Below are 24,342 nucleotides of genomic sequence, written 5' to 3'. Positions count from 1 at the left end.
TGGGAAATTTCAGCTTTTTTTGGGGTAGGGATAAGTTTTCTATGCCTTTGCCCATTTATTTTCCTTCTGGAAAACCCAAAATTTGAATATTTGGTTGTATAATGATGTCCCATATATCATGTAGGCTTTGTTCATTCCTTTTTGGTCGAGTGTTTGTTTGTTTGACTGGTTATTTCAAAAGACATGTTTTCAAGTTCAGAAATCTTTCTTCTGCTTGATTTAGTCTCCGGATTGCATTTTTAAATTTCCATTCAGGTTGTTGTGAATACCATTAATTCATTCTTTTTTATAGGTGAGTAGTATTCTATTATATATATATATCTATCTCAAATATATATATGTAAAATACATGTAGATAGATAAATAGATAGATATCTCACAATTTCTTATCCACTTGTTGATTCATGGGCATTTGGGCTAGTTCCATATTTTGCAATTGCAAACTGTGCTGCTGTAAATGTGTGTACAAGTATCTTCTTTGTATAGTGACTTCTTTTCCTCTGGGTACTCAGTAGTGGAATTGCTGAATCAAGTTGTAGTTCTACTTTTAGTTCTTTAAGGAATCTCCACAGTGTTTTCCATAGTGGTTGTACTAGTTTACATTCCCACTAGCAGTGTAGAAGTGTTTCCTTTGTACCGCATCCACACCAACATCTGTTATTTTTTGATTTTTTGATTATGGCCCTTCTCGCACAAGTAAGTTGGTATTACATTGTGGTTTTGATTTGCATTTCCCTAATCATTAGAGATGTTGAGTATTTTTAAAATATGTTTGTTGACCATTTGTATATCTTCTTTTGAGAATTGTCTATTCATGTCCTTAGCCCACTTTTTGATGAAGTTGTTTTGTTCTTGCTAATTTGTTTGAGTCCCTTGTAGATTCTGAATAATATTCCTTTGTCGGATGTATAGATTGTGAAGATTTTCTCCCACTCTGTGGGGTGTCTGTTTACCCTGCTGACTGTTCCTTTTGCTGTGCAGAAGCTCTTTAATTAAGTCCCACCTATTTATCTTTGTTTTTATTGCGTTTGCTTCTGGGTTCTTGGTCATGAAGTCTTTTCCTAAGCCAATGTCTAAAGGGTTTTTCCAATGTTATCTTCTAGAATGTTTATGTTTCAGATCTTAGATTTAAGTCCTTGATCCATCTTAAGTTGATTTTTATATAAGGTGAAAGATGAGGATCCAGTTTCATTCTCCTACATGTGGCTTGCCAGTTATCCCAGCACCATTTGTTGAATAGGACATCCTTCCCCACTTTATGTTTTTGTTTGCTATGTCAAAGATCAGTTGGCTGTTAAGTATTTGGGTTTATTTCTGGGTTCTCTATTCTGTTCCATTGGTCTATGTGCCTGTTTTTATACCAGTACCACGCTGTTTTGGTGACTATGGCCTTACAGTATAGTTTGAAGTCAGGTAATGTATTATTTCCAGATTTTTTCCTTTGGTTAGTCTTGCTTTGGCTATGCGGGCTCTTTTTTGGTTCCATATAAATTTTAGGATTGCTTTTTCTAGTTCTGTGAAGAATGACGGTGGTATTTTTATGGGAATTTCATTGAATTTGTAGATTGCTTTTGGCATTATGGTCACTTTCACAATATTGATTCTACCCATCCATGAGCATGGGATATGTTTCCATTTGTTTGTGTCATCTGTGATTTCTTTCAGCAGTGTCTTGTGGTTTTCCTTGGAGAGGTCTTCTGCTTCCTTGGTTAGGTATATTCCTAAGTATTGTATTGTATGGTATGGTATGGTATGGTATGGTATGGTATGGTATGGTATGGTATGGTATTATTTGCAGCTATTGTAAAAGGGATTGAGTTCTTGATTTGATTCTCAGCTTGGTTGCTGTTGGTGTATAGCAGAACTATTGATCTGTGTACATTAATTTTGCACCTAGAAACTTTGGTAAGTTCTTTTATCAGTTAATAGGAGCTTTTTGGAGGAGTCTTTAGGGTTTTCTAGGTATGAGGTTATATCATCAGCAAACAGCGACAGTTAGACTTCCTCTTTACCAATTTGCATGCCCTTTATTTCTTTGTCTTGTCTGATTGCTCTGGCTAGGACTTCCAGTATTAAGTTGAATAGAAGTGGTGAGAGTGGACATCCTTATCTTGTTACAATTCTCAGAGGGAATGCTTTCAACTTTTTCCCTGTTCAGTATAATGTTGGCTGTAGGTTTGTCATAGATGACTTTTATTACATTGAGGTATGTCCCTTGTATGCCAATTTTGCTAAGGGTTTTAATCATAAAGGGATGCTGGATTTTATCAAATGCTTTTTGTGCATCTATTGAGATGATCATGTGATTTTTGTTTTGATTTCTGTTTATGTGGTGTATCACATTTATTGACTTGCATATGTTAAACCATTCCTGCATCCCTGGTATGAAACCCACTTGATCATGGTGGATTATTTTTTTGATATGATGTGGGACTTGGTTAGCTAGTGTTTTGTTAAGGATGTTTGCATCTATGTTCATCAGGGATATTGGTCTGTACTTTTCTTTTTTTGTTATGTTATTTCCTGGTTTTGGTATTAGGGTGATACTGACTTTATAGAATTATTTAGGGAAGATTCTCTCTTTCTCTATCTTGCAGAATATTGTCAGTAAGATTGGTACCAATTCTTCTTTGAATGTCTGATAGAATTCAGCTGTGAATTCATCTGGTCCTGGACTTTTTTTCCATTGGTAATTTTTTAAATTACCATTTCAATCTTGCTGCTTGTTATTGGTTTGTTCAGGGTTTCTAATTCTTCCTGGTTTAAGCTAGGAGGGTTGTATATTTCCAGGAATTTATCTCTCTCCTCTAGGTTTTCTAGTTTATGCACGTTAAGGTATTCATAGTAGCCTTGAATGATCTTTTGTATTTCTGTGGTATTGGTTGTAATATTTCCCATTTCGTTTCTAATTGAGCTTATTTAGATCTTCTCTCTTCTTTTCTTGGTTAATCTTGCTAATGGCCTATCACTTTTATTTATCTTTTCAGAGAACCAGCTTTTTGTTTCATTTATCTTTTGTATTTTTTGTTTCGATTTCATTTAGTTCTGCTCTGATCTTGGTTATTTCTTTTCTTCTGCTGGGTTTGAGTTTGGTTTGTTCTTGTTTCTCTAGTTCCTTGAGGTGTGGCCTTAGATTGCCTGTTTGTGCTCTTTCAGATGTTTTGATGTATGCATTTTAAGGCTATGAACTTTCCTCTTAGCACTGCCTTTGCTGTATTCCAGAGGTTTTGTTAGGTTGTGTCACTATTATCATTCAGTTCAAAGAAATGTTTAATTTCCATCTTGATTTCATTGTTGACCCAGTGATCATTTAGGAGCAGGGGATTTAATTTCCATCTATTTGCTTGGTTTTGAAGGTTCCTTTTGGAGTTGATTTCCAATTTTATTTCACTGTGGTCTGAGAGAATACTTGATGTAATTTCAGTTTTCTTAAGTTTATTGAGACTTGTTTTATGGCCTATCATATGGTCTATCTTGGAGAAAGTTCCCTGTGTTGATAAATAGAATGTATATTCTGTGGTTGTTGGGTAGAAAGTTCTGTAAATATCTGTTAAGTCCATTTGTTCTAAGGTATAGTTTAAATCCATTGTTTCTTTCTTGTCTTTCTGTCTTGACCTGTCTAGTGCTATCAGTGGAGTGTTGAAGTCCCCCACTATTACTGTGTTGCTCTCTATCTCATTTCTTAGGTCTAGTAATAATTGTTTTATAAATTTACTAGCTCCAGTGTTAGGTGCATATATATTTAGGGTTGTGATAGTTTCCTGCTGGACAAGGCTTTTTTTCTTGAGATGGAGTCTCGCTCTGTCGCCCAGGCTGGAGTGCAGTGGTGCAATCTTGGCTCACTGCAACCTCCACCTCCCAGATTCAAGCAATTCTCCTGCCTCAGCCTTCTGAGTAGCTGGGATTACAGGTACCCACCACCGCACCCGGCTAGTTTTTGTATTTTTAGGAGAAACAGAGTTTCACCATTTTGGCCAGGCCGGTCTCAAACTCCTGACCTCGTGATCTGCCCGCCTCGGCCTCCCAAAGTGTTGGGATTACAGGCGTGAACCACCACGCCCGGCTGACAAGGCCTTTTATCTTTATTTAGTGTTCCTCTTGTCTTTTTAAAATGATGTTGCTTTAAAGTTTGTTTTGTCTGATATAAGAATAGCTACCTCTGCTTGCTATTGGTGTCCATTTGCATGGAATATCTTTTCAACCCCTTTGCCTTAAGTTTATTTGAGTCCTTATGTGTTAGGTGAGTCTCTTGAAGGCAGCAGATAGTTGCTTGGTGAATTCTTATCTATTTTGCAATTCTGTATCTTTTCAGTGGAGCATTTAGGCCATTTACATTCAACGTTAGTGTTGAGATATGAGATGCTATTCCTATTCATCATGCTATCTGTTGCCTGAATACCTTGGTTTTTTAAAAATGCATTTATGGTATTTTTTTGTTTTATAGGTCCTGAGATTCGTGCTTTAAAGAGGTTCCGTTTTGATATGTTTCCAGGATTTGTTTCAAGATTTAGAGCTCCTTTTAGCAGTTCTTGTTAGTACTGGCTTGGTAGTGGCGAATTCTGTCAGCATTTGTTTATCTGAAAAAGACCGAATCTTTCCTTCATTTATCAATCTTAGTTTCAAGGGATACAAAATTCTTGGCTCATAATTGTTTTGTTTAAGGAGGCTGAAGATAGGGCCCCAATCCCTTCTAGCTTGTGGGGTCTCTGCTGAGAAATCTGCTGTTAATCTGATAAGTCTTGTGTCATTTTTTGGATTTCCTTAAGTTGGACTTCACCTTTCTCTGGTGCCTCCTTGATTAGCTTAATAATTGACCTTCTGAATTCTTTTTCTGGCAATTCAGGGATTTCTTCTTCTTGGTTTGGATCCAGTGCTGGTGAGCTAGTGTGATTTTTGGAGGTTGTTAAAGAACCTTGTTTTTCTGATTCCTTCTCATTTGGTTAGGCTATGTCGGAGGGAAGGTCTGGGGATCAAGGCTGCTGTTCAGATTCTTTTGTCCCACAGGGTGCCCTCTTTATGTAATAGTACTCTTCCCCTTTTCCTAGGGATGTGGCTTTCTGAGAGCCGAACTGTAATGATTATTATTTCTCTTCTGGATCTAGCCACCCACACAGGGCTACCAGTATCCAGGGTGGTATTGGGGGGTGTCTGCACGGAGTCCTGTGATGTGAACTGTCTTCAGGTCTCTCGGCCATGGATACCGGCACCTGCTCTGGTGGATGTGGCAGGGGAGTGAAATGGGCTCTGTGAGGGTCTTTAGTTGTAGTTGTTTGATGTGCTAGTTTTCTGCAGGTTGGCTTCCTGCCAGGAGGTGGCGCTTTCAAGAGAGCATTAGCTGTGGTAGTATAGGGGAGGATCAGGTGGTGGGCAGGGCCATAGAACTCCCAAGAGAATATGACCTTTTTCTTCAGCTACCAGGATGAGTAGAGAAAGACCATCAGGTAGGGGCAGGATTAGGCGTGACTGAGCTCAGACTCTCCTTGGGTGGGGCTTGCTGTGGCTGCTGTGGGGAATGGGGTTGTGGTTCCCATGTCAATGGAGTTATGTTCCCAGCATTATGGCAGCCTCTGCTGTGTCCTGCAGGTTGTCAGGGAAGTAGGGGAAAGCCAGCAGTTATAGGCCTTACCCAGTTCCCACACAACCCAAAAGGCCTGTCTCACTCCCACTATGCTCCCCACCCCCTCAACAGCACCAAGTTTGTTTCCAGGCAGTGGGCCCGCAGGGCTGAGAATTGCTCCAGGCTACCAGCTTCTCGGCTGAGAAAGCAAGCAGGGCTTGCACGCCTTCCCACCTGTCGAGTCTGGACACCGGATTCATGCCCTCCCCTGAGTTCGGGCAAGGAAACTTTGCATTCGGTTAGAATTTTTACACAGTTCAGCTGGAGGTTTCCATCTCCCTGTGGTCTTTTCCCAGTTCCTCCGGCAGCCCTTCCCAAGGACCGCTGTAAGACAAGTCAGAAATGGCTTCCCCAGGGACCAAGAGAGCCCATAGGGCATTTCCCGCTGCTTCCTGTGCCCCTGTATTTCATTCAGCTCTCTAAATTGTCTCAGCTCCAGGTAAGGTCAAATCCTTCTTCCATAATCTGGACCTTCAGGTTCCCCAGTGAGGGTGTGTGTTTGGGGGTGGACAGTCAGTCCTCCTTTCCCACTTTCACAGTTTGGGCACTCAGAGTATTTGGGCTGTCTCCCAGGTCCTGCAGGAGCAGTCCACTTCCTTCAAAGGGTCCATTGATTTTTTCAGCTTTCCTGGTATATTCCTGGAGTAGTTATTGGAGCAAAGGTTTATGGTGCGAGTCTCCACACGTTGCTCTGTCCATCTGAGTGGGAGCTGCAATTTAGTCATGCCTCCTATCTGCCATCTTTTCCTCAACCTCTGTTTGGTTTTTTTTTTTAAATGATACCTATTTCTTTGTTGAATTTGCCACAGATCGTGAATTGTTTTTCCAATTTCTTTGTGTATTTTTAACCTGTGTTCTCTTATATCTCACTGAGCTTCTTTAATATTATTTTGAATTTGTTTTCGGGCATTTTACCTATTTTTTCTTCATTGGAATCTGTTGCTGGAGACTTGTTGTGTTCCTTTACTGTGTCATGTTTCCTTGTTTTTTCATGTTCTTTGTGTTTCTACGTTGATATGAGCATATCTAGTGTAAGCTTTGTTTCTCCCAATTTTATGGTTTGGTTTTTGTAGGGAAAGACTGTTTCCTATATTGGGTTGGTAGGGCGCTTTGGTTTTGATTCTGGGTAGGTTCACTAGTGTAGTATCCATATGATTACTTCAGCTGTAATTGGCATCAGTGGTGTCTGTGAGTCCTTTTTGGTTTAGGCTGAAATTAATGGAGGCTGTGTTGAGGGTTTTCTTGGGATGGGGATGCCAGGAAGACTGGTCCTTGGGCACAAGTGGTTATGGCAGCAAGCCAGGCATGCTCGTCCTCTGTTCCTGGGTTGCATATGTGAGCACCAATGGAATCGAATCCAATGGGCTCATCCTTGTGTCTCCAGGCATCTTGCTCAGGGGCCAGCAGTGGCAGCGGTGGTAGACAGGCTGGTCATCAGGCTTCTGGGTGGCTTGTGTGGCATTGATGATGGCAGTAGTGGAATGGGCCAGCCATTGGGCCTCCAGGCAGCAAGCTTGGGTACCAGCCTACTGGGAAGGCCAGTCCCCAGGTCCGCAGGAGGCATACTCAGGCTCCAGTGGTGACCAGCAGAGCAGGTCATTCCCTAGGCTGTCAGATGATGTGTGTGCGGGTGCTAGCAGGCTGGGCGGGTTCATCCTCAATCCCCCAGAAGGTATACACCCACACCAGTGGTGGCAGCGGGCTGAGCAGACAATCCCTAGGCCCCCAGATGATGCACACATGGGCCCTGACAGGGGCAGCACTGGGTGGGATGAACCTGTCCTCAGGCCTCCCATTGGTGCACATGGGTGCAGGCTGTGGTGGGTGGAGCAAGTTGATCCCTAGACCCTTCGAAGTTGTGCTTAGGCACTGCAAGTGGTGACTGTTGGTGGAGGAAGCCTTTCTTCAGACCTCCAGATGGCATGCTTGGGCCCTAGAGGTGAGTGGGGCAGGCCTGTTTTCAGAGCCCCTGATCGTGCCTATAGACACCAGGGTTAGTAGGTGGACTGGTCCGTATTTCATTCTTGTCTTTCTCCATCTTCCTATTTTACCTTTCTTCCCACCCTCCTTCCTTTTTTGTTCTTCTAACAAGGGAGTTTTAACTTGAGGAGAATGATCAAGTGAATCTAAGGGTGAATTCTGCTATTTTTTAGGTATTTTGACTTGTTAAGTTTGGATTGTTGAGAAAAGGCTCAGTTTTTGCACTCAGAAGTCACTTATTTATAATGAGCAGACTGTACCTACTGAAAGAGTCAAATTTAAATGCAGGAAGCCCTGGATAGATGGCCTATGTTGATCTGTTTGTAGGTAGTTTTATTAAATGTTGATGCCTTAGCAGTTAAAGAAGCACTTGTCAATCATTTTTAACCTGTGTCCCCTACAGTGCGCTCTCACCCTTGCCTTTTTTCATGTACCCAAATCAGCCACAAATATACTGTTGAACTTTACTTTAAGTACATTGTATTCTGAAAGCACTAAGTATACTCTTTCAAATTGGGCATGCCCCAACTACCCACAAAGTGGTTTTTATAGCAGAATCCCTTGAATTAACTAGATGAACCTCTTCATATCTTCACAACTGAAAATCTTATTTCACAGAGCATGTGTCTGAAACTATTCCAGGAAAACAGAAGAAAATGCCATATATTTAGATTAATGTTCATTTCCAAAAGATGCTTTACATTTTAGCCTCCTGTGACCCATTGGAGTCCTGGATTAGAAGAAATAATGCATGAAGTCTCTAATAGCTGTTTTCCATTCCACGTTCCACTGATGTTTTCTCCTAAGGATTGAGGTTTGTGGGCAATCATGATTTTCATGAATAGCACAGCCAGAGATGAGGACTTTCTGTGAGGTAGTGGAATTGGGGTAATTTATATAGTTTAGTGTACAATAATTAAAATTGGCATGCCTTTAGGTGGTTTTTTTTCCTAATAGCAGAGTGGATCTGCTTTGAACAAACCGTCTGAGGGTATCAAAGTAGGTGTTCAGATTAAACATACATGGATTGTAAATTGACAGTTCTTTTTAAAGTATTTTTTTTTTTAATGGAATCATGAACGTTTTCTTGGTAATTGTTTCTCAACCACTGGGAGCTGCTGCCTTGCAGTTTGTGCCCTTGATGCCCCTTGAGAATTGTTTGCAACAGAGAAATTGTTTTGCAGATTTATAAAGTTCTGAACTTTGCCTGAAATTGCACATCAGCTTCATTTCCTCACCCACTCCCCAATCATTCTTGAACACCTTCGAACTGAAAATTTTAATTCTGATTAGTTTATCTTAACAAACAATTTAGAGAAGGATTGGTGTCCAAATAAACTGTGTGATGTGGAACTGGCCCCAAATGAAGAGGAAGTTGGCATTCCATAGCTAGACAGTAGCATTTCCAGCTGTGGGGGTGCCAGAGCTGAGCCAAGCAGGCCTGCTCAGCAGAGACTTGGGATTCAGGCTTTGTAAGAACTCATGTTGCAAACCCGCTCCCTGTGTTGCAGGCGTAAACCCAAGTGGCTTTTAAAGATCAGCTGTGATTAATAGTAGTCAGTTTGAAGTCAGAGTCATCAGTTTAAAATTTAGCTCAACAAATCGTGGCTTGCTTGGTAGTGCCTGTGTTTAACATTATTTTGGAAAAAAAAAAAAAGAAGGTAGAGGAAGGGAGAATGTTTTGATTGTTTTCTGATTTATTGATCTCTCCCTTGCATCATCACCAAGACTGTTAACTAGTTCCCAGAATGTTGTGAGTTGAGCTTCTGTGCTGTAATGTGGTTTGATTTTTTTAGAGGGGAGATAAGGGTATCTCCTGTCTCATTTAAAATCAGCTACTGTCCTTTAGCAATGACTAATTTGATATTTTCTCTTTTTGTTCTCTGTTCCCTCTTCTATGAACATTCACGTGTGTATACACACAATGTACACCCCCCCACACACAAATCAGTTTATCTAAACTTAAACCTGAAAGTATTCAATGCTGCTTGCAAACCTGTTTTACTACTGTTAATCTTTTAATTATTACTCTCCCAAAACAGAAAAAAAATGAGTAGGAGAAATTGTGCCTTCAAATTTCAGCATTCACATCTTTTTCTACTTCTGTATGCACTCATTTTTAAAACTTAGCTGTAATCATATATAGATATAATTCCGTATCATCTTTTTTATTCGTATTTTTTTTAAATCTTGCTTAATAGGCTGTTTTTATTTTAAATGGTCACATAACATCTTATTAGCTTAACTATTTCCATATTGTTAGATATCCTGTTTCCACCATTTGGGGCCTATTGTAGACATTTTTGTGCACATGATGATTTCGTTCAGGGAAATGATTCTTAATCTGAAAATAAGTAGACTTAATAGGTCAAAGAATATGGATGTTTTTATGGCTTGACACATATTGCCAAGTTGCTTTTCATAAAAGCTGTACTAATTTACAATATCCCCCATACCCTACGGTGTGATGTACCTATTTCATTTTCTTACCAGCTTTAGGAACTGTCATTAAAAGAATATATATTTTTGAAATTATTGCATATAAAATGTATCTCATTTAAATATATGAATATCTTCTGTGAGGAAGGTCATTATAATGATACATCCTTTGAGTTTCTGAATGCATTATAAAAATTGATGACCAGATAGTTCTCTTGGAGTAATATGATCCTCAAGTGAACCATGAGCATAAAAATATGTTGCATTTTATATTTTTTATTGGAATTTTACATTTATTTGCTACTAATAATAAACCTCATGCTGTTTCTTTACAGGAGATGAGAGTTAAGTCCATTTTTGCATCTGAACATTTCTCAATAGTGTCCTTTGGAATTTACTTTTGGTGTTTAATTTGACATTGAATTTGGAATTGTTAGGAAAGAAAACGGTTTTCTTACCTTCCCTGTGTGAATTTTCCATATGAACTTAAGGCAGGGGTTCACTTGGATCAATAGTTTTTAAACTGGAATGTGCATCACAGTCACCTAGAGTACTTAAGACACAGATTCCCAGGGCCCAGCCCCAGCATTTCTTATTTAGTAGTTCTAGGGTAAGAAAATGTGATGCCGAGGCTCCCAGCCAAATACACACTAGAGTTTTTGAAAAAAGGCAGTGTACCCAGATTGAATAGACAAACACCAATTTGGTTGAATACATTAGCATGATGTGCTTCTGTCTTCCTTGCTGTGGTTCTCCTAGGGCCATCGCACTGCACACAGAAGAAGTCTGTGTGAAGAGTGCGCTCCAGAGCTGTGTGGGGTTTGTGCTGGGTCTGTGGGAGGCAGTGAAGTGGAATCACTAACATTCCAGAGTCTGACGTCATACTCTCTGACTCGATGACTTACATCAGTTTCGTTATTTAAAAAAATAATAATATCTACTTTAAAGGGTTATGGTGATTAAATGAGATCGTATACATAAAGCATCTCATGTGTGTCTGGCATATAGAAAGTGCTTTGGTATGGTTTCCTTTCCATGGAAAATGGGTGATGAAGGTCGCCCAGGAGCTTGCAGATCACAGTGGCCGTCTTCTGCCTCTTGTTTTGCTACCTCATGGCCCTAGTACATTTGTTTCCCCTCTTCACTGCCCACAGGAAGGCTCTGTGGACATACTCTTGTTTCACTATTACTGGCTTTGATTATTTTATGATGGAATCCAGGGTTAAAATGTGTCAAAAACCATTTGTATCTTGTAGAAAAATCCTTGCTGACCAAGTTGTGCCTCTTATGGGGTGGGGACTAGGACATACTTGTTAGAATAAGCTTACATTTGGTGCACTTACTTTGAAAAAAGAACCTCTTCTAATGAATCTTTGAGTCAGCCAGGGAGCTGCTTGTGCTTCTGCTCCTAAGTGCAATGGGGCTTGTGTATGGAAACCATGACAACTCCTATTTTTGTCAGCAACTCAATATCCAACATGTTTCATGATGTTAATTACCTATTTTTGTGTGTATTAAGGTTTGCATAAGAGGATAAATCATATTAGGGCCAATTTTTCGTATTCATTAATTTCAGTTTTTTTTTTTGTTTGTTTTAACATTTAGGACAATGACTGGGGGCAGGAATATGGAGGTGGGGTGAGAGGGAAGAATTATTTGCCCCCTGACTTCCTGGAATTTCATGTCCCTGATTTAGAGATCCAGAACAGAGGAGAGTAGTCAACTAACCTCATGACAAAATAAGTTGAAGGCTGCAAAACTTTATTGGCTGCTGTTTACTGACTAGTAGTCTCTTTTCCTTGACACACCTCTAAAAGCAGTCTTCTTCTACCAAGACAAATATCTGTATCCTAAACCTTATAACAGCCACAACATTCAGTGAATGATACATTTTTCTGAAGAAGCCTTTCTTCATAGCTACCAAATGTTTGGAACTCTTGTGGTGCTCCTCTCTTTCTCGATTTTGGAGGTATGCAAGCTCTAAGGCTGTCTTGTTCATAGTTTAACCCAGGGAATAGCCATGCAGCATCTCTAGGCTTTTTGCCCTCTCCTTTGACAACTTACAGTGATATTGACACATGTTTTTAGTAGGGTCCAACTACACAGTAATCTATAAACCATTTACTTTTGCTGTGTTATATCGATGAGAATTCCAACAATAGAAATTAATTTTATAATTTTAACAGATTCCTGAGAACGCAGTTAGTTTGGACTTTGAGTAATGTACATGGTTCCGTAAGCCCATGAATTACAATGGGCTAGAGGGGCAGGACACAGCTGTCACAGCATGTACTTTACCCAGCATGGGACAAGGCTGTCTTTCCAACTCCTGCTTTCAGGAAGAAGTGCCTGCCATGAGTTACAGGAATGCCTGAGGTACTGATTCTCATAACCCTCTGGCAGTGCGGCCGGGCCAAGGGGCCAGAACTCGGGCTGTCATCCCCTCTGCCATGAACAGCCTCATCCATTTATTCATTAGTCATGTTTTATCTGTGCCATGGCATGAGAAATATCTCGAAGCCCTCTTGTGAGGTATGTTAGGTGAAGTAACACAAATATTGGATATACCTTTTTGAATCATGTCTCACCAGGAAGAATGATGCCTTTCTGTGAACTCAGTGTTTCCCAATTCATTCATACTACCCTCATCATTTTTTTCCATATCCAAATGCTACTTTGTGCCATCATTTACAGAATCTTTTCCTTCAAATTGGCTAACTCTTTTCGAAGTTAATTTTGTTTGAAAGGAAATTATTATCACTGCTGGAAATGGAAAATCAGTATCACATGGCATAAAATGGAAGACAACTATGAAAATAAATATGTAACTAATGAGATGAAAAAGTTTAGTCCATGAACCACATCAAATTTTCTCACGTGCCACACCTGAAGGAAACACCGTATTCACTTATAGTGCTCTCAGATGCCAAATATGGGCCATTTTCTTTTTTTCCCGCTCTAAAATAGCTTTACTTCTAATGTTCTGTCCTCTGAAGGATTTCAGTGCTTCTGTAGGAGTTAATTGTTAAAAATAGCTCTTTGTATGGATATACATGCCAGAGACTGTGTCCTCATTACCTGGATATCTGATGTGACTACCCAAGTTGGAGGATTATGAAGAGAGTTTGTAATGAGAAGCAGGCACACTGTGGCATGAGATGTAAGGAGAGAGAGAAATGTCTTTTATTATCCCATGGGTGGCTTGTTAGGGAGAATTCTAGAATATAAACAGAAAATTTGATTCTAATTTAACTTTGCCATTAATTAGCTGTGAACTTGAAAAGTACTTTTTCCAATGTGGTCCTCAATTTCTTTTGAAGGAAAGGAAGGATGGAATTCTCATGGCTCTAACATCCCATCAGTTCCTCTTTCCCTTACCTTTGGATAATTCAAAGCATAGCCAGGTCCACAGTTTCTTATCTGCAACTTAGAAGTCCCCAAAACTTTGAAACTCGAAAGCTTTTTCATAACTTATTTGACAGAACACTTGACCTGAACTCATGTGATAGTCAAACGTGACCTGAATGGACATGTGTCAGTGTATAACCTCTATTTATTCCATCTAGTGTGACTGGTCATATATTTTGCTGAAGAAATATATTTGGTCATGGGGATACTCCTCAGACTTTGCTGGGGATGTTACATAAAATATAGGGTATGCTATTACCTTTATTAAATGTAAAAAGTTCCAAATTTGGCAAATGCATCTAACCTTGAGAGTTTTGAAAAAGGATTGTGGACATATATAATCAACATTTATTTGTGTATCTAGTGTCTGTAATACACTAGGTGTTGTGTTAGGCTCTGGGGAAGCACTTGGGCAAAAAATCCCCAGAATATCCGATTTAAAGGTGCTCACATTCTTGTTGAAGAGTCAAATTCTTATAAATAAATAGATCAAGCCGCTGTGGTTGAGGTATATAGGAAGGTGACTGAGTATGGGGGTGAGGGCACTGAACTTTGTCTAGGCCCCTGTGTTGTGGTAGCAGGTTGGGACAGTCTTCTCAGAAGGTGAGAAGCATGAATTGAGTCATCCGTGGGTTGAATAAGAACATAGTTGGACAAGCTTGGGAGGATGTGAGGTGCAGGTGGGAATGAGAAATAAAACTTGACCACGATGACAATTGGTATGCCAGACAAAAGGTAGAGCTGAAGGATCCCATAAAGGTGCCCTATTGATGGAACTACAAGTAATTCTGGTGTGGCTGATGTCCAGTAATTTTGATGATGAAGGACAGTGGTGGGGAATGGACTTTGGTGGGGAAGGAGTGGGCTCCCATGGACGGCACTGATAGAATACATGCAGAGGAGGGGCATGGTGAGCTCCTTTTTCAGCTTTCTCCTACAGATCTCACTGAGGGCAGTGGGATAGGGTGGAGGTTGGCAGGGGAGGACAGATGCAGAGAGACCTGCGGGTCCCACATGCAGCTGTCAAGCGGAAAGAAGATGGGTGTCTAGTTCAAGACCTCGGGGGAAAGATCTTGAGGAAGGACTTGTTTCTGGACATTTGAGAGGCTACTGGCGTTTCATGCTTTTCAAAGTGCATGTTTAGGACATATTTGATCTGCACGTTGGCTTTGTGGTGTGTGCTTTAAAGGTATTGGAAAACTAAGGCCTGGCAGCTAAAGGGTTTACTCAGAGCCATATAGCAAACTTATGGGAGGGATATTGGTTGATGAAGATAGGCTTACCCCAAAAAGAGAAAACTTTCAACTAGACATATGCCCAGGAAAAAACTATTGTATAAATCAGACACCCCTGCCAAAAGTTGTGGGGGAGTAGGTTATGAATAATGTTTTTTATTTCTTTCTCGTGGCCCTTTGAGTCACGCTGGCCGCCTTACATGGGAGGCGAGGCCTGGCTCAGTCTGTTCCGTCCCTGGACACCATTTAAGAGTGCCTCTTCCCCTGCCTTCCTGTGTCGTTTGTTGTTTGTACTGCTTATATGGCACTTGAAGTGCTTTGTATTTTTAGTTATTTGCCTGAATTCATGCTGTGCTCTTTGCTGGCTCACGATTTGGCAGTAACTTCTTGGGTGCTGCCTCTAAAGGACTTAGAGTTCACTTTTTTGCCTGGCTATGCTGATTATCGCTTTCTGGCAGAAATGAGGCACTGTTGTAAATCAGTCATTTCCTACCTTGACAGCATGCGTCACCTCGCAGTCTGGCCTCACCTCCTGTCCCCTTCTTTTCCCCTGGCTCTCCTGCCACCACATGCACCCATTTCAGCCCCAGAGAACTTCTCTCCATCTCTCCAACATCAGAGGATGGTTTGTCAGTTCCTGTCCTTGCCCCATAGCCTCCCTCTGCCTGGAATGCACCCACTCCGTAGGGGTTTCTCTTCCCTGTCATCTTTTCTGCCTTGCAAACTCTTGATCTTTCTATTCTGCCCATGCCCCACTTCCCTCCTGGAAGGCTTACCTGTGCTTCCACGGCACCCAGTTTATATATGGGGACTTGTGATACCATGGAGGTGTTTTCTCCTCTGAGCACTGCTAAGTGCCACTGTCCCTCCCCACTCTCTTCTCTGTGCTCTTCCCCCTAAAGCTAGTCTGTAATTTTTTTTCTTTCACCTTTCTCATTATTCTGCTCCTCATTACCAACACTGCATCTTTTTCTTTTCTTCTTCTTCTTCTTCTTTTTTTTTTTTTTTTTTTTTTGGAGACAGTCTCGCTCTGTCACCAGGCTATAGTGCAGTGGCGCTATCTCGGCTTACTGCAACCTACGCCTCCCGGGTTCAAGCGATTCTCCTGCCTCAGCCTCCCAAGTTGCCTGGACTACAAGTGCACACCACCACACCAAGCTAATTTTTGTATTTTTAGTAGAGACGGGGTTTCACCATGTTACCAGGATGGTCTTGATCTCTTGACCTCGTGATCTGCCCACCTCAGCCTCCCAAAGTGCTGGGATTACAGGCGTGAGCCACTGTTTTTTCATCTTTTATCCCTCCTGCCAAGCACAGCCTCGGGCACACCCAGCTAATCAAAATGGCCATTGAGTCAATTTAGGATCTCACAAGTGAAAGTAGAATGAGAATTTCTAATATAGTTTTGCCTTTCAAGATACAAAGTAAATGGGTGAAAAAAGATTTTGAGGTTCTTTTTGACAAGATTTCCATTGTCTCAGGGAAAAAAAAATTGAGAGACTTGTCCTGCTCTTCCACTAGATTTTGATTTCCTTGGAAAACAAGAGCATGTCTTATATTTTTATCACTCTCAGCATTTAATATGGCATCCTACCATAGCAGTAATGCACTTTCAACTGATTTATTGCTTTCCTTGATCAGAGGGAGTTCGTAGTGACTGTTAGAGCTTAATCCCAGGTTTATTTTATTTTGGAGAAGCATGGCCAGCGTCAGGTGAAAACAATCAACAGTTGGCCAATAATTGAGGAAAAAGAGGCTTAACTAAATCCCAGGGATAATCAATTAAATGGTCTTTTAAAAATACTTGACTCCTTTTATTAAAACATGGGGACATTTGATGAAATTGAAACTTGGGAAACGGAAACACAAGGGCAAACTTCAGCTTTGTATAGTGAAATTCATTGTTTGGTATCACCAGATCTCATGTTTTAAAAATCCAGCCGTGCTTTGTTTTCTTTTGCATTTATAGAAAACTTCAACTTTGTATTACTGTTCACATTCACATAACCCTTTCTAAGCTCAACAGGTAAATTACTCCAAAAAGACGGCTGTTATGCTAGATTTTTAAATATTAAGCCAGGCTATTAAATATATTCTCTTTCAGAAAAATTGAGAGATGGTGAAGGGCACGTGTCTTACTGTTTTCTGTGAATTCTTGTGACCCTAGAAAACGCATAAAATATCTCTCTAGGTCCATGTTCAGCTCTATTTTAGATGGTGTCTGTTAGTACTGAAAATAATTAAAAGATTTTTGTTTGAATGTTTCCTGGGATCCTTACAGGAGAAGAAGGGCCTCTAAGATGAGGTATTCCAAGATTTCTGAGAGTAGCAGTTTATACCCAATATGATGTTTATGATTTGCCAGGAAAGGTTTTAATCCACTGACTGATATGCATTTCAAATGCAGTTACACAATGTGGGTAAGTTATTTGGAATTAACTAGTTTGTTTTTTTTGTTTGTTTTTTTTTTTTTGAGACAGAATCTCACTCTGTCACCCAGGCTGGAGTGCAGTGGTGCGATCTTGGCTCATTGCAACATCCACCTCCCGGGTTCAAGCAAATCTTGTGCCTCAGCCTCCTGTGTTAGCTGGAACTACAGGCACACGCCAACACACCCGGCTAATTTTTGTATTTTTAGTAGAGACAGGGTCTTGCCGTGTTGCCCAGGCTTGTCTCGAACACTGACCTCAAGTGGTCCACCCACCACGACCTCCCAAAGTGCTGAGATTACAGGCGTGAACGACCACGCCCGGCCTAGATTTTTAAAAAATATAATTTAGACTAGTTTCCATCTCAAATATAAACCTTTATTTAGCCAAATTTGTGAAGTTTTAAAAAGATCTGTAGCATTTCTTGAAAAGATGCTCCTTATCATATCTAATCTTTTGCATAAGTGGTTTGTATTTGTATGGAATTTGTAAGGATGGATTCCCACTGTTGAGTAATTTGTATGATAAATGAAAAGGGAATTGAAGCTTTTCAGGTGGCTTGTAGGAACTAGAACAACTGAATTACAACTTTCCTCACAGTCTCCTTCTGTCCCCTCCAACAACTTCTTAGGTATTTAGGAATAGAAGAAAGTCACCTGGAGGAAGAAAAGAGAGCAGTAAACCAAGTTATTACCTCATTGTTTGAACCCTTTGTTGAGGAAAGGAAATAATAGATGTCTTGGTTTTATTTCTATGAAGGGGAAGAATCCATTTTCTAATTCCAAATGATGAAGTTAAAAATTTTTCTGTTTAAAGAGTTGATATAATTCTGCTGGAAAAGAAAAGGTTTCCAGGCCATTGGAAATCATGCAGGGGCAGAAGCTGAAATTAGCTACTGTTCATATTTGCTTTTGGGCAGAGGAAGAGTTCATTATTTATCCTTCTTTTCCTCTGCCTTCCCACATGGCTATCCTCTTTACATTTTATTTTGTGCCTTCAATATGACAGTAAATAATAGAGCCATCAGTCAGACAGCTGTGCCTGCAGTTAGAGGGTACTCAGTACATGTAGAATGAATGAATGAGGAAATGAGTATTTCCTATTATATTATTTGCATCCCTCCTAATGGAAGAGATTAATTTATAACAATGTTTTTCTTAACAAAATACTTCTGTAACAAAAAAAGGGGTATTTTGATGATGGTCTTGGTTTATTACTCCCTAGTTCTAGTTTGTGGACAACTTTTTATTTCTATTTATGGTTTCAAACCACTAGATTCATGTACTTTCCATAGGTAGCTTGGGTGTTTTTGATCACCAAAGGAATTTTTGTTCTATGTCTCCAGTGCCCTGTTGGGCATTACAGAGCTGTTAATATACACTGTTGGAGAATTTTGCTAATAGTTATGATTACATGAGAAGTTTTCACATATTTCCTTCTAGCAAATTATCCTTCTTCCAATACCGTGCAGGGTGTATATTTACTGCCTTTTTCTCCCACCTACTTTAGGACCTACCTCTAGCTTCCAGGACTGCCCTGAGGTATAAGGAAGGTGATTAGTGTTTTCTTCTATCACATTATAACCTGTGACACCCATCAATGAAACCTTGGGGCAACCTGTACTCTCTTGCTAACCCAACACAATTCTTGTCCTTGTGTGCAGGTATAGTGGAGGATTACAAGCCACCGTTCTATGATGTGGTTCCCAATGACCCAAGTTTTGAAGATATGAGGAAGGTAGTCTGTGTGGATCAACAAAGGCCAAACATACCCAACAGATGGTTCTCAGACCCGGTAAGAATGCCAGTTTCTCAGTTTTAGAGCTCTTTTCCATTGTTTGCTATTTGTTTCCCTTTGAGTTTCAACTGGTATCGCATCTGAGTGATCTGTCCCGTGTATCTGTTGTTTTCTCTTCCTATTTTATGTAGAAGGGTTTAGATCTAGAAGAGTAAGTTCGGAAAAATACTCCCATTCTTGAAGAAGCCATATCTGATAGGGGTTGCTAGTGAATGACAATATTTGTAAGAATTTCTGTGAATATGCAGCTCCAGGAATTGGGAGACTCATGACTACTGCTATTAGCCCTAAGACTACGTGTATAAACCAAGAGACTTTAAGTGAAGCTTTTAACCTCCTTTCCATCTCTGTATATCTGAAATCCCAAACACAAGCTGTTGAATGCTGAAGATCCTGTATTGCTACTCATAAGTAGTAGCAGATATAAAACAATGAGAAATTACCCTATATGGAAATTTCAGGATTATCTCTGGGTTAGTATTTCTGCTTTTAGCACCCATAAAATCATTAAGGGGTCCAATCTGGCCTATGTCATTTACCTGATAAAGTAAATTGGTAGCATTAAGGGTCCAAAGGACAGAGTTCATGAAACTCTTAAGAGTGGCCTCTTTATCAGTGGTTAAAGCTTGAATATTTGCTTAAGAAGATGACAGTAACATAACTCTAATTTCACAAGACCTGTGAGTGCTTCAGAATAGTAGACATGATATCAGCCCAGCTTCCAGGGCCACTAAAAAGCCAGTTTGTCATTGTGGTGTTTGTTCTTTCTCTCCTCAGACATTAACCTCTCTGGCCAAGCTAATGAAAGAATGCTGGTATCAAAATCCATCCGCAAGACTCACAGCACTGCGTATCAAAAAGACTTTGACCAAAATTGATAATTCCCTTGACAAATTGAAAACTGACTGTTGACATTTTCATAGTGTCAAGAAGGAAGATTTGACGTTGTTGTCATTGTCCAGCTGGGACCTAATGCTGGCCTGACTGGTTGTCAGAACAGAATCCATCTGTCTCCCTCCCCAAATGGCTGCTTTGACAAGGCAGACCATCGTACCCAGCCATGTGTTGGGGAGACATCAAAACCACCCTAACCTCGCTCGATGACTGTGAACTGGGCATTTCACGAACTGTTCACACTGCAGAGACTAATGTTGGACAGACACTGTTGCAAAGGTAGGGACTGGAGGAACACAGAGAAATCCTAAAAGAGATCTGGGCATTAAGACAGTGGCTTTGCATAGCTTTCACAAGTCTCCTAGACACTCCCCACGGGAAACTCAAGGAGGTGGTGAATTTTTAATCAGCAATATTGCCTGTGCTTCTCTTCTTTATTGCACTAGGAATTCTTTGCATTCCTTACTTGCACTGTTACTCTTAATTTTAAAGACCCAACTTGCCAAAATGTTGGCTGCGTACTCCACTGGTCTGTCTTTGGATAATAGGAATTCAATTTGGCAAAACAAAATGTAATGTCAGACTTTGCTGCATTTTACACATGTGCTGATGTTTACAACGATGCCGAACATTAGGAATTGTTTATACACAACTTTGCAAATTATTTATTACTTGTGCACTTGGTAGTTTTTACAAAACTGCTTCGTGCATATGTTAAAGCTTATTTTTATGTGGTCTTATGATTTTATTACAGAAATGTTTTTAACACTATACTCTAAAATGGACATTTTCTTTTATTATCAGTTAAATTCACATTTTAAGTGCTTCACATTTGTATGTGTGTAGACTGTAACTTTTTTTCAGTTCATATGCAGAACGTATTTAGCCATTACCCACGTGACACCACCGAATATATTACTGATTTAGAAGCAAAGATTTCAGTAGAATTTTAGTCCTGAACACTACGGGGAAAATGCATTTTCTTCAGAATTATCCATTATGTGCATTTAAACTCTGCCAGAAAAAAATAACTATTTTGTTTTAATCTACTTTTTGTATTTAGTAGTTATTTGTATAAATTAAATAAACTGTTTTCAAGTCAAACAGTGAAATTGTTTTTCAAAATATAAAAAAGATCTGTGTAACATTACGCATTTTCTTATGGGAGCAATAGAAGCGCAAAACTAATTTGTAAATTGAATTTGCTTTTTAAATCTACTCATGAACTTATGTAAGACATCATAAGGATGTCTTACAGCTTAAATTTGGTATAAGAAAATTTGTTTCTTCCTTTGGCTGTGATTTTTTTTTTTCAGTCAGTTTCTCCAGCTGTAAGGTGAGGGTAACAGATCTCTCTGACCTGGCTTTCTCACAGGGGGGTGTTGTGAGTGTAAACGGGAAGGAGGATGTTAAAGCATTTTGTTGAGTGAAAGGTTCCACGTGAATGTAAAGTGGTCTTATGCATCCGCCCTTGCTGCTTGAGAGAGTCCGTTCTTGGTTTTTTCACTTCTTGTACACAAGGTTAAAAAAGGTAGAGTTAACAGTAGCCCAATAAGAGAAGAGGTGTGAACATGCCGGAATGTCTTCCAGAGGTAAGTTAATAACTTCATTAGGATGTATTTACTTGGAGGGTATATATTAGAATCACATTTTTAAAATTAAAAATTAAAATTTTAATTTGTGTTACAGATAACATAAAATTTACTAATTTTTAAGTGTATGTTAAGTACATTCACCTTGTGCTACTATCACCATCATCCATCCATCCATCCACAGAACTCACGTGAAACTGAAACTATATCTGTCAGACAATAACTCCCCATTCCTCCCTCCTTGGTCCCTGGCAACCATTATTCTGCTGTGTGTCTCTGTGAGTTTGATTACTCTAAGCACCTCATGGAATCATGTAGTATTTGTCCTTTTGTGAGACTGGTTTATTTTACTTAACATTATATCTTCAAGGTTCATTCATGTTGTAGCATGTGTTTAATTTCCTTCCTTTTTCAGGCTGAATAATACTCCACATTTGTATATACAAACTGTTTATCCATCCATCCACTGAGGGACACTTGAATTGCTTCCATCTTTTGGCTTTTGTGAATAATGCCGCCATGAACATGAGTGTGCAAATGTCTCTTTGAGTTCTTGCTTTCCGTTCTCTTCGGTATATGCCCAGAAATGGAATGGCGTTACATTTAACTTTTATTAAAATATTACATACATCAAAGTATACATATATAAAAGTGTACAACCTGATGAATTTTTATGAATTTATTACATCCATGGAAGCAGCACCCAGATGAGGAAGCAGAGCATGCCAGAAGTCTCCCTCTTGCTGCTACCTCACTCTCCAACCCCAAGAGTAACCACCTTCCTGACTTCTAAAAGCATTGATCATATTCATTTCTTACTGAAGACTTTATAAATGGAATCATACCAGAAGTGTGCATGCAGGAGTGCACTCTCTGGGTAATAGGGTCCAGTGTATGCTAGGCTTTAGTAGATGTTACCAAACCATCTTCTTCACAAACAAACATCTTATTGAGTGTTTATTCCCATTAGCTGCCTATGAGAGTTCTGGTTCTGCATCTTCAACAGTACTTAGTATGTTCTTCCTTTTCATTTTAGTCTCCATCTTCAACAGTACTTAGTATGTCCTTCCTTTTCATTTTAGTCTTTCTGTTGAGTATTATGCATATTTCAGCAGAATAAAGACACAAATGGGAGAGAGTGAATAACTGATTCTATTTAAAGAGCTCTTACCATTCCCCTCAAGCGAGTCTTTTTGAAGAGACTTGGCCCTTCCATCCTGCTTCCTATTCTGTCAGCCTCACACCAGCCTCCTTTCCTTTTTTTTTTTTTCTTTTTATTATTATTATTATTATTATTATTATACTTTAGGCTCTATGGTACATGTGCGCAACGTCCAGGTAAGTTACATATGTATACATGTGCCATGCTGGTGCGCTGCACCCACCAACTCGTCATCTAGCATTAGGTATATCTCCCAGTGCTATCCCTCCCCCCTCCCCCCACCCCACAACAGTCCCCGAAGTGTGATGTTCCCCTTCCTGTGTCCATGTGTTCTCATTGTTCAATTCCCACCTATGAGTGAGAATATGCGGTGTTTGGTTTTTTGTTCTTGCGATAGTTTACTGAGAATGATGATTTCCAATTTCATCCATGTCCCTACAAAGGACGTGAACTCATCATTTTTTATGGCTGCATAGTATTCCATGGTGTATATGTGCCACATTTTCTTAATCCAGTCTATCATTGTTGGACATTTGGGTTGGTTCCAAGTCTTTGCTATTGTGAATAATGCCGCAATAAACATACGTGTGCATGTGTCTTTATAGCAGCATGATTTATAGTCCTTTGAGTATATACCCAGTAATGGGATGACCAGCCTCCTTTCTTAACCCTGGCAGCAGCCATTTTTTGCAGTAGCAGTAGGTGAATCTAGTTTGCAGTTGTTCTGAAGTTTGCAGAAGCACCTTTATTGTGCCCTTACCTCAGAGATGCCAGTATCAACTGACCAGGGTTCACACCTCAGAGGGCTGCCCTGCCTTCAAACTCAGAGATACCAGTACCAGCTCAACAGGACCTCCTCCTCAGAGGCCCAAGGATTAGCTCTCTGGGTGCTCCCCTTTAAACCTCAAAGTTCTGGTAATTCCAACCACTTCCCTTTGTTCCTTTAGCCTTGGTGTAGCTGTATATTAGTCTGTTCTCATGCTGCTATAAGGATATACCCGAGACTGGATAATTTATAAAGGAAAGAGGTTTAATTGACTCACAGTTCAGCATGGCTGGGGAGGCCTCATGAAACTTACAATCATGGCAGAAGGGGAAGCAAACACATCCTTCTTCACATGGTGGCAGGGAGAAGAATGAGAACTGAGCAAAGTGGGGAGCCTCTTATAAAACCATCAGATCTTGTGAGAACTTACTGTCATGAGAATAGCGTGAGGGAAACCACTCCCATGATTCAATTACCTCCCACCGGGTTCCTCCCATGACACATGGGGATTGCAATTGTTATGGAAACTACAATTCAAGATGAGATTTGCATGGGGACACAACCATACCAAGCTGCTGTCTCTAGTTGATTCCTCTGTGGTACTTTTTGTTTTTGTTTTTGAGAAGGGGGTCTCACTCTTTTACCCAGGCTGGAGTGCAGTGGTGCAATCACGGCTCATTGCAGCTTCAAACTGGGATCAAGTAATCCTCCCATCTCAGCCTCCCAAGTAGCTGGCACTACAGGCGTGCACCTCTATGCCCGGCTATCTCCATGCCACTTTAATGTCTTTTTGGCCTTTTCTGTTATGTAACTAATAATTTGTTATTCCTAGTCAACTATTCTCTCTACTGAAAAACAAAAAACTGATGTAGTATCCTGACTGGACTTGGACTGATGGAAGCATTATCCCATTCATTATCTCTTTTGTGATATTCATTAAGGTAGGTAGAACAGATGTTATATCTCCAATTTACACACCAGAAAGCGCTGCAGTGATGAAGTGTGATTGTTCAGCTTATTAGT

The 24,342-nt window shown here is 40.0% G+C and overlaps 1 protein-coding gene across 2 annotated transcripts in view; it reads left to right on the top strand.

The window, feature by feature from the left end:
* The window catches only part of ACVR1 (activin A receptor type 1), an 83,991-nt gene extending 63,088 nt beyond the window's left edge, over positions 1–20,903 (top strand). For both annotated transcript variants that reach the window (XM_054478030.2, XM_054478031.2), the window contains exons 9-10: positions 18,772–18,902; positions 19,683–20,903. In XM_054478030.2, coding sequence (XP_054334005.1) covers positions 18,772–18,902; positions 19,683–19,817 — 266 coding nt within the window. In that variant the 3' untranslated portion in view covers positions 19,818–20,903. The remainder of the gene's footprint in view (positions 1–18,771; positions 18,903–19,682) is intronic.
* Positions 20,904–24,342: the final 3,439 nt, after the last annotated feature.

This window comes from Pongo pygmaeus, chromosome 11, assembly GCF_028885625.2.
Source record: "Pongo pygmaeus isolate AG05252 chromosome 11, NHGRI_mPonPyg2-v2.0_pri, whole genome shotgun sequence".
Taxonomy (NCBI): Eukaryota; Metazoa; Chordata; class Mammalia; order Primates; family Hominidae; genus Pongo; species Pongo pygmaeus.
This window is presented reverse-complemented; position numbering and strand designations above follow the sequence as displayed.